Raw genomic sequence first — 16,525 nt, 5'->3', positions numbered from 1 at the left:
GGTGATCATGATCATGTGCAGGCACTGCTTTCTGGTCTCGTGCTTTTGAACATATTAAGGCCTACAAAGAAAAAGACAAGACCCAGCCTTACTTGAAACACAAGCATGGGAGTGATAACAGAGAAAATGAATGCATGAAGCCAGACATCTTAACTTCTTCACCGCATTAAACCTACTAGATAAAAACAGCCTCAGGAGATGCATCTTAGTTTATGTGTGTATCTGCAGTTGTAAGAACGTATCGGTTAAAGCGAAGAGCACTAATGTTACTATGGGGAAGCATGTGAATGTGTGTGTGTCGTCCAGGGATGGATAAACGCAGTGTGACTCATGGTGATTCAGCATTGTTGTTGGCAGTGGTGGTGGTTTTCTTCTTTGTCGGTTTCTTCACTGTCTTGGTGGTCTGCTGGGGATGACAGTAGGATATGGTGGTAGAGAAAAACAAAGAAAAGAGGAAGAGTATTAAAACCTTTTACGGTTATAAAAAGATCTTCGAGCAACTGGATGAATGCAATTCAGTGAAGGCATGGGCTCATGACAGAAAACACTCGAAGGAAAAATGTGTATCCAGAAAATAAACAGGAATCTCTCATTCTGAAGTGCATTCAGAAAGTGTTCAGACACCTACATTGTGTTATGCTGCACATTAGTGAAATTGCAGTGAAATTTAGCAGTCCATGGTACAACATGAACCCACTGGGCAAAAAAAAAAAAAATTGCATATGGAATTCTCACCTTTACACAAAATTCCAAAATCACATGGATTCCTATTGAAATGACTGAACCTTGGGCACAACTTTAGTGAACAATTAATTTCCACGACTTAATACGCTACAATAATTTACTAATTCGTCACCTCATTTTAAGTAAATCGTGAGAACGATTTACTAATTCGTTGCCACATTTTAGTAGAATCACGAGTATGTTTTACTAATCCTTGCCAATTGAGAAAAGGCCACTTGCTGCTGTTATGAATAAAGTATAGGCTATTCACAAATCATTCAACAAACAGAATGGATTTTCATAAAACAAAGTAATAAATTAGTAGGCCTAAATGGTGCTCATGATTTAATTAAAATGAGGGAATTCATTAAATTGTGTACATGATGTGCTTAAAACGAGGTAACAAATTGCTAAATTGTACTCATGATTTTCTTAAAACGAGGAGATGAATTAGTAAATTGTGCTGATGTATTAGTAAGTTGTGGGAATGAATTGGTGGAATTTGTGGCCATGATATACATATTTTTTCCCTGCATGTCATCTCCGGGGCTCCATATAAAATGTCTGGATTTTACCTGGAAAATTCCCAGAACAATAGTAAATGTGATCAAACCTTTATGGTAAATTGCTTTAAATTTTTTTTTTTTTTTTTTTAATCTAAACTTCAAAACTCATAATGAAAAAAAATGACTCTGTACTTAGTTGAAGCACCTTTGGCAGCGAATACAGTCTGAGGTCTGGTTGGGCATGATGCCACAAGCTCTGTATATCTCAATTTGACGAATTTCTGCCAAACTTCTCTGCAGACCATCTCAAGTTCTGTCAGGTTGGATGGAGGCCATTTGTGGACAGCTATTTTCAGGTCTCTCCAGAGGTGTTTGATTGGATTGACTGGATGTTTGACTGAATGACTGGGACATTCACAGCGTTCTGCTTAAGGCACTCTTGCATTTTCTTTGCAGTGTGCTTAAGATCACTGTCCAGTTGGAAGTTGAACGCTTGGCACAGTTTGAGGTCCTGACTGCTCTGGACCAGGTTTTCATTAAGGATATCTTTGCAGTGTTCAGTTAATCTTCCACCTTGACATATTCCCCATTTCCTGACTCTGAAAAACACCTCCACAGCATGATCCTACCACCTCAGTTAAGACAGTACTGCACTGGTTTCCTCTGGAAATGAAGCTTGGAAGATTGGGTAATTTCATGCGTCATGCACTTAGGAGAGGCTTTCATTTGGCCACTCTCCCAAAAATCTCGGATTGGTGGAGTGTCAGAGTGAGGTTGTCCTCCCATCTCCAAACATGATCTCTGGAGCTCAAGCAGAGTGATCATCAGAGTCTTGGTTACCTCTCTTACTCTTATTCGCCAATAGCTCAGCTTGGGTTTTCCAAACTTCTGACCTTTAAGAATTGTGGAGGCCACTGTGTTCTTGAGAACCTTCAATGCAGCAGAATTTTTTTGTAGTCTTCCCCAGATCTGTGCCTCAACACAGTCCTGTCTCTCGACAGTTTTGTGCCTTTCCAGTTCATTCCAATTAGTAGAACTATTCCAGTTCATTTAATTTGCCACAGATTTACTCCCATATAAAAATCTCAAAGATATGGAGAAATGGGATGCACCTGAGCTTATCACAAATCTTATTTTTGCCTTGTCATTATGGAATGTGGAGTGTAGACTGAAAAAAATAATTGAAAGCATTTTAGCACAAGGCTGAAAAAAAAATAAATAAATAAAAGAAATCAAGGGGTCTGAATGCTTTCTGTATGCACTTAATTTCAGAGAACATCTTGAGAGAGTTTTTGATTTGGTATACGTATTACAAACTAATAGTGACAAAATAATTTCTTAATTGTGGGCAAATAAAACATCTATGCCATATTTTACTGCGTCTTATTTCAGCAATTGCAGAATCCTCCACATTTGCTTTAGAAGACTTACAGTGGAATATAGTGCACAAGATGTATAGGCCAAATTAAAGCGGCAGTCTGTAACTTTGTTTTTGGTTAAAAATTATCCAAAATCAATTTGAGCAAGTACATAACCAGCCAGTGTTCAATACTACTGCCTTACCTAAGCCCAATTCACAACGGTAAGCTTATAATGTTTTCTAATTTGAGTGGTGCTGGTAGGAATTCGTGGGAAATTCAAGCATGCTGCTGCATCATTACGTCACGTCTGTAAACATAAAGGAGTCCTGGCACGTAGGCTATATTGCATGCGAGGATCCTGCAGGTGGTGCATCGTTTATAGCCTTTTCTCACAGCAGCTAGAATAATAAAATTCATTTTGATGGCGGATTGTAATCCATAAAGTATTATATGTTTATGAAACACATGTGACTGAAATTAGAATAGAAGAAAACAGGTCATTGAAACCTACATGTAACGCTAATACACACCACATACATGTAGTCATGCAATGCTGATGTTGTTAACATTAACATTTTGAGAACAAAGTATAACAATAATAATATGCATAGTTTTACGTGATATGAGCTAACCGACCGTTAATCACCATTGGTAATGCAATTTACTGTAATGCTTTTTTCCTCCGTTGGTCAGAACAAAAGTGGCAGACTTGTTACTTGTTCAGATGACAATATCCGGTGAAAACTCTTATTTGGGTCATACTTTCAAGATGTAGAATCTATGATTCCTAAGTACAGTGAATATCCACACCGGTGCGGTGACTGACAGCCACACATACTCCTCAAAACAGATTCATCCACATTGAGGAGCCGTGTCGATGCACAACTCACGTAAAAAAGATCATTCCGCAAATAACAGCAATTGCAGGTTTCAAACAGAGATGGCAACAAAGAGGCAGAACTCACAGACTGCAGCTTTAATGTTGTTTTTTGTAGAAGTTTGTAGAAAAAGAGCAACATGAACATTCTGCTCCACCTGTCTTTTGTGTTCAATGAAAAAACAAAACATGCCAATTGTTTTCTTTTTTTTGAGTAAATCCCTCAGGAAAGAAAGAGATATATTAGGGAAAGCTAAAGGCAAATAATGGATGATGTTCTATAAACACTTCTGATTTCCTGAATACTGAATCTTCCAGCCACAATCAACAAATACTAAACAGCCTCAACTGTCACAACAAAACCAAGTATTTTAAAGTGCCCCTATTATGGGTTATGAAAGGTTCATATTTTGGTTTCGGGAGTCCCCAACAACAGGTTGACATGCATGCAAGGTCAAAAAACATCCATTGTCTTCCCCTCCTTTTCGTGACACTAATCTGCGGTGATTGGGCCGATTGGTTGATTTCATTTAAAGCAGCGTTTGTGAGCGCAGTGCTGCTTTATGTACAGCCATTTTGCTGCTCCAAAAACACCTAGTGGAGACCAACGCGAAAAATCAACTGATGGTGAAGTTTTCCCAGGTCTGCACGCGCAACAAGTGGGTGGGCAATATGCTAATATTTCATGTTGATGTCAACATAAAACTGCTTGGGATTTGTTTTAAAAATGACTCGTTTAAATGATTCAGAGTCTACTCTTTCTTTTGAGAGACAATAACTGTACACTTCAGATTTAAAACTTTGCAGGATGTTTTCATTCACTTAGAGCTGTGTTGCACACTGCATGAAAGGTAATTTTCAAAAATCCATAATAGGGGCACTTTAAATAATACAGTTTGTTCTGAAGGAAAACAAAGTATAGGACACTATCATGATATCGGTCCATTTTCTCATGCTTCCACCCTTGCCGGTTTTATAACACACTGTCATACTGTACACTTAAAAAGTCTAAATACATCATTCTTGTCTAATCAGTGCCTGCGAGTTAAAAAAAAAAAAAAGGGTGGGGGAAGAAACAGCAAATGAATTGCGTACCTCTGTCTTGGCAGCGGCTGGTTTCTTGGCTGCTCTGACGCTTGGGGTGCGTTTGGGGGCCTTATCTGCTGCATCTTCATCTGAATGCTCCATCCTGGTATCTGACTGCTCATCAGAGCGAGAGCTGTGCTGTGATTCGGTGTCAGCCGGTATGGGTGTGGCACGAACTGAAGAAAATAATAATAAACACAGTTTATTACAGCTATGCCAGTATCGTTTTCTCTTCATCCTTTGCCTGTCGATATAGTACATGATCACACTATCTGTGAGCTGCTTACAATCTCTGTTGATTTTCCTATTTATTGTCAAAATAAATGCACAAAAAACCTGGGGAAAAAAGATTGCACATTTTATTGCAATGTTGAATAGTTATATTTACTTTATTTATCCCCAGAGGCATTGGTATTGGTGATACTTGCCTGCATTCATAGTACTTAGTAAAAAGATAGTTTAATTCAAATGTGAAAATATATATATTTTAAATATATTCGTCAAATTTGTCTTGCGGGGTGATCAATGGCTCTCTGGCATTGCGATGTGAACAGACTCTCTCTGGCATTTAAAGCTTGCCAGGCCTCATTCAAAGCCAGAAACACAGACTTCTTTAGAAGAGCCTTTTGCTTGTCCATTCACAATGTATCTTTGACGCTCTGTAATTCAACGAAGGAGCTCTGTAGGCTAATAAAATCACTACACGTCTCATTATTTAATTGATCACCTCTGTGGAACTCTGTGATTCAACCACAGACTTTTTTTTGTCTGCTGTAAAGCCTCACACGAGGGTCATGACCTTCAGCGACTTGCGAGTTTCGTGACGTCATGGTATTTGAAGAGGTCAAACTCAGCATTTGTCCTGAACTGCTTAAATGAGGGCTGAAACTCATCCAACGAATGGAAAACAGTGTGCAGTTTCGTATGAACAAACCCCAGCAGATCAACCCCTCCTGTCTCTCAGCCAGTAGGCAGCTGAATCACATGCTGGTCACATCAGCATCAGCATTATAAACAGGCTGAGACAATGGCCGCCTGCAGAGTGGCTTTCAATGAGTCAGCAAACACACACACACACACACACACACACACCTCACTGACCTGCCTGTGTGTGTTTGAACAGCATAGACCATTATAAATATGAGCTGTATCAAAGTGATATTTACTAGAGTGATCGGTCACTATAGTTACAGGCTTTAAAGAAGCGGATATACTTTGGTTACTTCCCTTTGGTTAATTTTCAATCCCCACTTGTCTATATGTAAAGGATTAGATTGAGGGAGTCACACCTGTTAGTAAATACGCTTGTTGAAAGCACTGTGGGATTGTGGCCTATTAGGTGTTATTCCATAAAGTTTGATTCTGTTAGGACGGTAGGCTTGTGTGTAAGTTACCTGTGCGTGTGACTGTTTTAGCCCGAGGTAGCGTGGCGGCAGTGTGTGTGTTGTCTGTGCTGTCCAGCTGCAGCTCGTCTTCGTTCTGAATCAGAGTCAGATCCTGCATGCTGAAACTGCGCAGCTTCTCTGATAACACACCCTGACCCTGCAGTTCAATAACACAAAAAACTCAAATATTACAATTGCACAATCTTATTCAAGGCACATCACAATTGTACTGCACTTGTGCATATGACAAAGTTCTTTTGCACAATTTGAATAAAAGACAAATGTGTATTGAACAGTGACCCTGCCCTACATTTTGCAAAATATATAAAGATGTGTTTGTTTCTCAATGTTACACAACATGCAAAAAAAAATCTGATCTCCACAACAGCACCTAGCGATCTAAGTAATAAAGATTGTTTTATGCTGGACCAGTAGGTCAGGGGCCGGTTGCACCAGCTGGACGTACACCCGGTCATAAGGCTAGCCTAGACGTAAAATGCACTTTAAGTCATGCGTAGAATTTACACCCGTTGCACCATCTTGGCGTAGTGCTACGTCTAACACTAAATCGTAAGCCTAGTAAGTGTAAAGTGAAAACTCATGATTTGCTCGGACATTATTCGTTTTTAGGATTCATGTCTGTTAGTTAATTATTACTGCAGACGTAAACAATGTTTATGGTCTTTTCTGGAATAATAAGCGATATCAATCGCGGAGCTCGGTGTTGAATATAGCTAACACTCTGTCGACAGTAATTGAACTAATAAAAACATATTTATGTACAGCTTGTAATTAAGCAGTAAAATATTACATATGATCTGGGATTATTAAAAGAAATGTAGTCTACCATTCCACAACTTGCTTGGAAGGACAGTATGCTTGGAAATATTTCACGTTTTTAATTCCATTCATTAGCTTTGTAGCGTGCCTGCCATCCAATAATCACAGTAAGTTTTGTGCTTTGTTGCTTTCAATCAGGAATAAAAGTATCAGCTTTCAAATTCTGTCAGCTTCCAGCCACAGAAAGACGTCAGTAAAACACACAATGTCACGTAAAGTCACATTTGGCTACCTCAAGAAAGACATTTATTGTACATATAACCTCGATAGTCAGCTAGAAAAAAATAACTCGAGAGAAGCATTGTATTGTATTCATTATATTTTACTTAACCTGCCCCCTTCATTTTTAATGTTTGTTTGAAGAAATCTGTCACGGGAACGTGCAGGGAGACTATATAAAAATGCGGACTTGTTAGAATAGGTTTACTCAATGAAATCATGGCGCGATGGTTTCACTTGTTATGATGTCTTGAGCAATTCAGTTCTATATTAGTAGTGGTAGCCATTGCAGCGTGAACGTCGTCTCCGCTATATCTATAACTGCGGGAGAATGTGTCAGCGTGGATGCGCATAGTCAACGCCGGGCGTAGTTGCACCTGATCGTAGCTTTAATTGGTGCAACAGGTGTAAATATTTATCGTAAAGCTGGACGTTGCAAAGCCCAGCGTAGGGCTTACACCCAGCTTTTTTACGTCTAGCTGGTGCAACCGGCCCTAGAACTTTACTTACCCTGAATATATTTCCATTGGCCCCACCGCAAAACAAAGGTTTATTTTATTTTTAGCGATAATTTCTTTAACTAATGTTCAAAGTTAATACTTTTATTAATTAAGGACACACTAAATTGTTCAAAAGTGTCAGTAAAGACATTTATAAATGTTACAAAATATTTCTATTTTTGAACTTTATATTTGTCAAATAATCCCCCTAAAAATTCTACAAAAATTTTAAGCAGCACAACTGCTTTTAACATTGATAAAAATAAGAAATGTGAATATATATCAGCATATTAGATGATTTCTGACGGATCATGTGATTCTGAAGACTGGAGTAACGATGCTGAAAATTTTGCTTTGTATCACAGGAATAAATTACATTTTAAAATATATTCAAACAGAAAATTGTAGTAATATTTCACACTCACTGGTTTTACTGTACTTTACAATTTATTATTATTATTATTTTAGCAAAATTAATTTTGAGCCCTGATCCACAAATACATACTTCATCTAACACACATACTCCTTTTCAACCAAGGTTCAAGTGCTGGTTCGGAGCCAGAACCTAGTTTCAAACCGGTTCTTTGCCTTTGGACACCCAAAGCACCAGCTCCGAACCATTAAGTAGCACCAAAACATTGCTGGGCTAGAAGGAAGAACCGCTTGCGTCAGGGGCTGGGGTTACCGTGACCAACAAGACGAACAGAAACTTTGGACCGCCATATTTGAAATAGCAGCTAAACACGAACACGTTGGATTCTCCTTGTTTGGATGCCGATGTAGGTTCACAAAGCCATGAACATCAATAGCAACGCAACGTCCACCACTGTTGATAGCTTGTTTAGGCTTGTTTGGGATGGAACGGCACTGCACGGACCAGTCGGTACGTGGCATCGGGGTTCTACGTGAGCGACTGTAAAGCAGACGGCTCTTTATGCTTTTGGATCGCTCTCGCGGTGCTCTGGTGTGCCCATCGATCGATTGGTCTGCGTGGCGCCAATGCACCTCGAACAAGTCTGTTATGTTTGGCGAGAAGAAGCATGAAACGTATTCAGTGACGTAAGACCTAGCTCTGTATTGGCTCTCCAGCCTGTGGAAAAGCAACCGGTTGAACCAACTAAGAACCAGCAATAGCACTGACTCTGAACTAGCACCTGGTTCCTGCTGGTGGAAAGGGGGGTAACAGTGATTTCACCTTTGTGGCGGCTGTAACTGCTGCAGTGGCGGCAATATTGAGTCCTCTCTTCCCAAACCGCATCATGGTCTCATAACTGCGGTCTTTAGCCTGGGTTATGTACTCATCAATTTCCTGTAACACACATATACATCTTGCATGACAAATCCATTACTCTGCCTCAACTTTCTGATTGGTGGAGTGTTCAGGAAACCGGTTTGAAAACTATTTTTGCAAACTGGTTTGAAGACGCCAAAAATGTCATTTAAATTTATGGGAAAAAAAGAAAAACTAAATGAGTCACATTTACCAATAGTTTGATGTGACATTCAGTGGGGCAAGTTGTATCAGTACCTTTTCTTTATTGGAGAGCGTGGGGTGCACAAACTTGCGGTACAGCACACTGGAGCCTTTGGTGTACGGGGACAGCAGCCAGATAACAAAAGCAATCTTCAGCTCAAAATAAAATGGAAACCTGGAAAATGGGAGGTCAACATTTAACAAAGGTTACATGAAATGAATAATCATTAATAATAGGGATTAAGATGGTAAATACACCACTACACATTAAAAATGTGAAAAATCAAATGTATATAGCATAACAAATATATCTGAAATGGTCTAAAAACATTATTAACAATTGACTGACCAAGAGAGAAGCATATCTGTGATCGTCTCTGCTGTCGTAAATAACGCAAACACTATCCAGTACATCATCCATTTCACCTGAGGATGGAAACACACACATATGTTATAATCAAGCACGTGTGTGCATGACATCAGCTCACATCAGGTCACATGTTCTTGCCGAATATAGCCTTGTGTTTTTGCATGACTGCCTTATGAAAAACACTACCCTGCCAGTTATGTCTCCATCTGTACTGCCAATTAGATTAATACCCAATTGGGTAATTATGATAGGACACATCACCATGGTCATTTAAAACTACTTTTGCATTTATAAATTCATCTCCATAAGACAATAGAAGCATAAAAGGTTATACAAATGTCCAAACTGTCTTTACTAAACATATCTAAACGAATGGAAGGCGGGGTTCTTTGTAATACAGATGAGAGATGCTAATAATGGTATCTGAGGGAGCAAACTGCTGTCCTAGTGGTTTTCATAGCAACCAGTAACCTGAGACTCCAAGATAACACACACACATAAACACACACACACACACACACACACACATATATTATAGTGCTGCTTGAAAGTTTGTGAAGCCTATAGAATTTTCTATATTTCTGAATAAATATAACCCAAAACATCATCAGATTTTCATACAAAAATTAATTATTTAAAGACACACATGTGTGTGTGTGTGTGTGTAAGATTTTGTTTATTATTTGCGATTAACTGGACATTAAGAAGAGTATATCCAATCCTGCTGACTATAACATTACAAAAGAGTCAAATATCAGGCTAATTTAAGCCACACTGAAATACTCACATACTCCTTGACGTTTTTCGTCTTCACAGCCTTATAAGAGGAATAGGCTGGGTAGAGGGTCCCGAAGGCCAGGCTGCAGAGAGAAAAGATGCTTAAACACACAACCTAGCAGACACAGACAAGCTCATCTTACCATCACACCAATTCACTTCAGCATCTACAATTTCACTTGCACCATTACCTCAAGTTAAAGCACACAATTAAGACACTTAAGAGGCTGCCTATTTACAGTAAGTGTTAAAGGTAGGATAGATATCTCCAGTTCATTCAAATCCAACCAGAACAGAAATAAATCAGTTTATGAATCACACATCCAATTTACTGGTGGCTGATCAAAATATTCAGAGCTGTACTTCAGTGAAAAGCAAACCCATAAAACTTATCCCAGTCAACACTAGCTTTACTGTACACACACACAATCATGCCTGATGACGTTACTGAAAGCAAACTCTCTGAATCTGAGAGCCATTAAAAGTGAATCATTTATGAAAAGGAGTCGGAGCGCACAGAGACGGATGTACACGCAAAGGGACCAGATTAGACGCAGATGCCCCATATGTGCAGCATGCACTCGGACACGTGCTCGTTCACTCGCGCTCCCACACACAAACATGCCGTTTTGTGCTGATGTGACAAAAGCTGAACGTTCTGCAATGGCAGATCCAGAGGATGTCAGGATATGGGACAGACCACACCTACCAACTGAATGCACTGCACGAGTGTGTCCCAATAACTGTTCTGTGGCTACAGACACTACAGGCAAAACCATAGTTTTTTTCATGGACTGCTCAATTTAGAGATTTTGGCCTATTTGGCTTTCCATACAATATTGTGTTTGAGACTAGTGGGGAAAAAAACATCCAAAACGGTACAAAAAAATTAATCCAACTTTTTCCAAAATTGATTGCATTTGATCTATTTGCACCTGTAGATCTCAATTACAAATATACGTTTAAAGGGCAGTTTCTTAAAATGAGTGTTTTCTCATATGCCGAGCCAAAACGCTCCACTTCAGCAGCGCTTACATACACCAAATTTACAGTTTTATTCCTGTCGACATTTTCCTGTCGGTTTTTACAGAGGTTACTTATATACAATTTGCCTCATTTTATACATTTATTTTTATACATTCTGGAATGTATGCAAATTAGTGCATATTTAATTAGATAGATGACTCATTTGCATATACACACATATAAACATACCATTTCAGAAAACTCGTAATACAAAAACAGTTTGCAATTCTTAAAAGACAATGGGGAAGTATAGTGATATCTATTAGATGCATTTTTTTTTTTCCTATTCACCTGGGGCATCTTGCCTTTAAAACATGGTACTTATGGTGCATTATATTCAGTAAATGCATATGTTCATATGTGCACCGTGTGTAATGCATAATGAAGCATGAGGACAGCGAGGCAGTCTGGCGACATGCCCTCTGTCCCATTTGTTAGCCCGACTCCCATAATGCATCTGATCGCCACAGCAAAGAGCATTCCATGAGATTCAGCAAAACCACGATAATGATACCTGATGTTTGAGAAACAGGCCAACAAAGTCATAACAAATTCGACCTCTCCCACTTGTGCCCAAGCAGTCTTTGGAATAATATGACCTGCACATGCATTGTGGAGCAAGGCCTGAGCATTTGATGTAATCAATTAATCGGGAAGTTAGTAATCCGAGTTGGCAGACTGGGTATGATCAAATGCGAATCAAAGTCACCTGACTGTAAATCCCACTAGGAACCCATCTGAGACCCAAACATTACAAATGTGTGAGTCATATGGACCAGATTGGCCTCCTTTACATTACATAACATTACCAGCAAGGAAAAATCTGATAGGCAGGTAGGCCTTCTTACAGAAAATCCCTCATCAACCCCTCTTAGAAGTCACTGGTTAGTTATTAATTAAAAAAATGGACATTTGAAAGCATGATGTCATCAGCATATATGTGATGGGTGCAATATACACAACAGCTGTTATGATTAAAACCTGCCAGTATGTTTTTAAGCCAAAACCATATTGCTTGTTTTCTATTGATGTGTTTGGTACATTAAGGCACAATATCATACATGGTGCATATGGCTCCAGGTGAGAATCGTGCACAGAACAAGCAACACAAATGCTGAACCCTCGTCTGGATGAAGTCATCGCTTTGTTTGATTAATTTAACCCTTTATGTAATTTATAAGAGTAGCTGAATTAATTTAAATCCCTCTAAATATTAACAATAAAGCATTTTAATTAAAAAATAGCAGAACTATCTTCTATTTCCATTGAGAAGAGCCATGTATCCGCAGCAACACAAACACGCGCGCGCCGCATAAACACTCACACCACCATCCGCGAAATGATCCACGACACCATCTTGATCTCTGCGAGGACTTTTCCTTATTTTAGTCGATTATTTAACATCTCCATTCCGAGCGCAGGAGCGATGCTGATAATCAGAGGAATCCCAGCGGATGTTGTGCGTCTGTGTCTCGGTGCAGCGGTGAGGATGACTGGGAGCCGCTGCATATGCGCTCAGTCAGCCCGCGTCTCTTAAAGGGACAGCGACACCAAAAACAAACAAACAAAAACGTTCATTTATCTGCTTCATCGCTGCCCTCAAAAATATTTCACATGAAAGACTAAACAACATTTGTGCTTCTGTACCTTGATAGCACATAATACTTTTTGGTGTACAAATACTAGCTGATGTTGACTGGGTGTTATTATAGCCTGCAAAAAAAATAAATAATAATAATTGTATAATATATTTTTACTCATTTTAATATTGTAATACTGAAATGCAAAAATAATACGCAGAATAAACTGTTAGTCAAGACAACGTGTGCTTCTGAGTTACTGTCAGGGTAAATGAAAATGTGCTGTCATAGACTAGCCTATTACAAAAATAGTTATATCATTTATATTAATAGCCATTTACTTTATAATAATGCTCTCTGGAATCACACAAACATAAAATAAAGAATATATATATATATATGTATATTATTTTATTGCATGTTTGTCACACTTCAATGGTTCAGATCATCAAACAAATTTAAATATTAATAAAAAATAACACAACATGCAGTGAAAACTTTTTGAATTTGAAGATCAAGGTAAGTTTAACTTAATTTGTCTTCTGGAAAACATGTAAGTATCTTCTGTAGCTTCTGAAGGGCAGTACTAAATGTTAAAATATGATATTTAGGCAAAACAAGAAAAATGTACTCATCTTCATTCTGTTCAAAAGTTTTCACGCCCTGGCTCTTAATGCATGGTTTTTCCTTCAGGAGCATCAGTGAGCGTTTGAACTTTCTGTAAGAGTTGCATATGAGTCCCTCAGTTGTCCTCAGTGTGCAAAGATGAATCTCAAAATCATACAGTCATTGTTAGAAAGGGTTCAAAATACACAAAAATGTTGGAAAACCAAAGAATTTGTGGGAGCTGAAGGATTTTTCTGAAGAACAGCAGGCAGTTTAACTGTTCACGACAAACAAGGGACTCATGAACAACTATCACTAAACAAAACAACACAGCTTTGGATCGTTCAGGTAACAACTGTATTAAGAATCAAGTGTATGTAAACTTTTGAACGGGATCATTTTTATAAATTCAACTATTATTTTCTCTTGTGTAAACAATTTTTATGTGAAATATCTTATTCAGGTCAGTACTAAATAAACAAAAACATGCATTTTGTACGATCCCTCTTATTTTGGTAAAATAATTAACATTTTAAAGGTGTATGTAAAGTTTGATTTCAACTGTATTTACTGAAACCGTGACTATTTTATATTTTTTCATTAAAATTATTAATAAATGAAGCAAATAACTCAACCCCGTCACAAGTTTACAACCCTGTAACAATAAGAAATACATATATTTGTGACGGGGTTGTGGTTTTTCACTCAAAATGGCCAGTGCTGCTCATGTAGTGTAGGAGGGTAGACCATATATGGCAGCAATCAAATAATATACTTCTGGATTACAATAAAATTATTTTCCATCTTAATTTCATGTGATGGGGTTGAGTTGTTAAGCTTGACTGTACCCTCCCTGCCTCAAAAATATGAATAAAAATATGATAACACTATTTTCTGCACCACTATTAAAGAGGCCTGAATGATGTCATTTCTGGTAAATGATGTCACAAATGAGTGGAGTCTAAAGTATTATGGTCATAGAATGGGTTGACTTCAGACTGAGGGACATAACTTTAAAGTCTATTTTTTATAAAAATGTTTAGCTTTTTTTTATTTTACAAGAAAGGAACACAAATAAATGCTTACATTTTTGGCAAAAATCACAGACACTATGCACATTTTGTTAATAATTTTCTAAGTACAAACTCAGTGAAGTGCCTCAGTCAGGGACATGACAAAATGCTTGGTTTAAGATAGATAAAACATTATTTTATGCAAAAAAAAAATATTAAAATGCAATAATTATTTTTATTCATTATAATGGGCATCCCAAAGTTTTGTGAAAAGTTTCATTTTAGAAACTTGGATACACTTCCTTGTATCCTCTCTATTAGCTTTTTTTATTTTTTATTATGCTAAATAATATATTAAAAGAGAAAAAAGATTGTCATTTCATTTGCACATCAATATAGTCCGTCAAGTCTGGGAACTGACAATTATGTATTCAGTATCATTGGAATATAATACATACTTAAACACGTTGAATGCAGAAAAAGCTATTTTAAAGAATGTGTACCTAACCGGTTGCCGGTACCCATTGACTTCCATAGAATTGTTTACACATACATGCTGACAAGTTGGTAAAGCAGACTGGACAGATAAAGCCAAAGTTCCCCTTTTGCATCAAAAAAAATTGGAGTAAACACAATATTTCAAAAGCTTTAGTTTATTGCAGTGTCATCCATGAACCACAAAATGTCTTATAAAATAAAATAGTAAGCATTAAACAAATAGATAGCTAAGAAATTTATTGTGTAATTTCCAAACAACAGGGCCAAATCATTTCTTGTAAATCTTTATTTTGAAAAAAAAAAAAAAAACAATCATACACACTGCTAAGATCAATATATATATTGGTACATATTAATGACCAGTAGTTCTGCAGAACAGGAATTGTTGATTCTTGAATGACGTTCCTCAAAGCCAGTCTAACGCTTGTTGTCAGTGAAATATTACCTAAATGGCATATTACAAAAAAAGCAAAGAACATGTTTTCATCAAAAAGACAAAAAAAAAAAGGAACCTAAAACTAAAAATAAAAAACTTTGGTCTAGTTCCCTTCCATGCTCTTATCCACCTCTCCTGAAAAAGTTGGTGGGAATCTTTTAATCAATTGACTCCATCTTAACTAAAAGCTCTCCTTCATCGAAGAGCTCAAAATGAATGTTCTCTAAGAAGGAAACCCAGTGCTCTTTTTTTTTTTTTTTTTTTTTCACAGAAATCATGAAGAAACCTTGTTGAAGGCCTTTTAAATGATTCATGTCAGCTTATCACCAGCTCTCTGAACAGTCCAACAAATTCTAAACGCTGAGAAAAAGAACAGACTTTTTAAATACAGAGAAAAGGATTGTAAAACTAAACAACGCTTCTGTAACACTGATGAAGCAGCATCTTCATCCTACCAAAGGCTGAGACGTTCCAATATAAACAGCTTGTTTTGCGAGCACACTGGCCTCATCCAAACCCAAATCTCACCCACCCCGAAACTCTGTGACTTCTCCACCATCAGTTCAACAACTAAGATCGGCCTAGTTTAGGCTCATGGGCTTTTAATGTTCCCACAGCATCCTTCACGGCATGGTAGATGATGTTCTTCACCTGTGACGATGGAAATACAACATTAAACCATCACAAAGTGCTTGACAAGCATTCATGCTAACAGCTCACCAAAAAATACTGAAATTTCACTGTGGTGCTCTGCAGAAGAGTTACATCAGGTTTGCAGTGACATATAGAAGTACCTGTAACTTGTCTTCATGGTTAGTGTGAGTGGTGGAAAGGTGGCGGAACTCCTGCGTCAGTCTAAAGCAGTGCTTCACATGCTCAGGAGAAACAAAGTCCTCTGCGACCTTGATACAGCTGTACAGGTTGTGCACCTGGGAAAACCAAGATGAGAAAATTAGTATTTATGTGTCAAGTAGGGGTGTGCATTATATATTGTCTACTATACCATCTTAATTGTTGTTTTAACAATGTGTCACTTTGCAAAAAACAAAAACATGCATTGAGAATTCACACTTTCAATGGAGCCCATTAAAATGCAGTTCGAATGACCCAAAATTCAACATATAGCGTCAAAAATGCCCCTGTACGAGTTTTAGTCATATTTCTATATGATATAGTTGAGCAATATTGTGAGCAAATGCTGTTTTTCCGAATTTCTGCACGATTGCATGTGTGATATTGATTTTATAC

The 16,525-nt window shown here is 37.8% G+C and overlaps 2 protein-coding genes across 11 annotated transcripts in view; both read right to left on the bottom strand.

Annotated features, from left to right (window-relative positions):
- Positions 1 to 328: 328 nt before the first annotated feature.
- On the bottom strand, positions 329 to 12,677 carry LOC306853037 (receptor expression-enhancing protein 2-like; the record flags this gene model as incomplete). Its single annotated transcript, XM_079390199.1, has 8 exons — positions 12,469 to 12,677; positions 10,129 to 10,201; positions 9,321 to 9,397; positions 9,026 to 9,146; positions 8,693 to 8,806; positions 5,948 to 6,095; positions 4,563 to 4,729; positions 329 to 406 (listed from the first exon to the last, which is right to left on the bottom strand). The coding sequence occupies exons 1-8, from the start codon at positions 12,498 to 12,500 to the stop codon at positions 329 to 331; spliced, it is 810 nt and encodes a 269-aa protein (XP_079246325.1). The 5' UTR covers positions 12,501 to 12,677.
- A 2,306-nt stretch (positions 12,678 to 14,983) lies between these two features.
- LOC306853440 (lysine-specific demethylase 3B-like) overlaps positions 14,984 to 16,525 on the bottom strand; it is a 29,932-nt gene continuing 28,390 nt past the window's right edge. For all 10 annotated transcript variants that reach the window (XM_079390850.1, XM_079390853.1, XM_079390852.1 and 7 more), the window contains 2 exons: positions 16,072 to 16,206; positions 14,984 to 15,928 (listed from right to left, as the gene is read on the bottom strand). In XM_079390850.1, the coding sequence (XP_079246976.1) occupies positions 15,848 to 15,928; positions 16,072 to 16,206 (216 nt within the window). In that variant the 3' untranslated portion in view covers positions 14,984 to 15,847. The remainder of the gene's footprint in view (positions 15,929 to 16,071; positions 16,207 to 16,525) is intronic.

Source organism: Barbus barbus (assembly GCF_936440315.1).
Source record: "Barbus barbus genome assembly, chromosome: 33".
Classification (NCBI taxonomy): Eukaryota; Metazoa; Chordata; class Actinopteri; order Cypriniformes; family Cyprinidae; genus Barbus; species Barbus barbus.
Note: the sequence above shows the minus strand (reverse complement) of the source record. Positions and strands in the feature narration are given on the sequence as shown.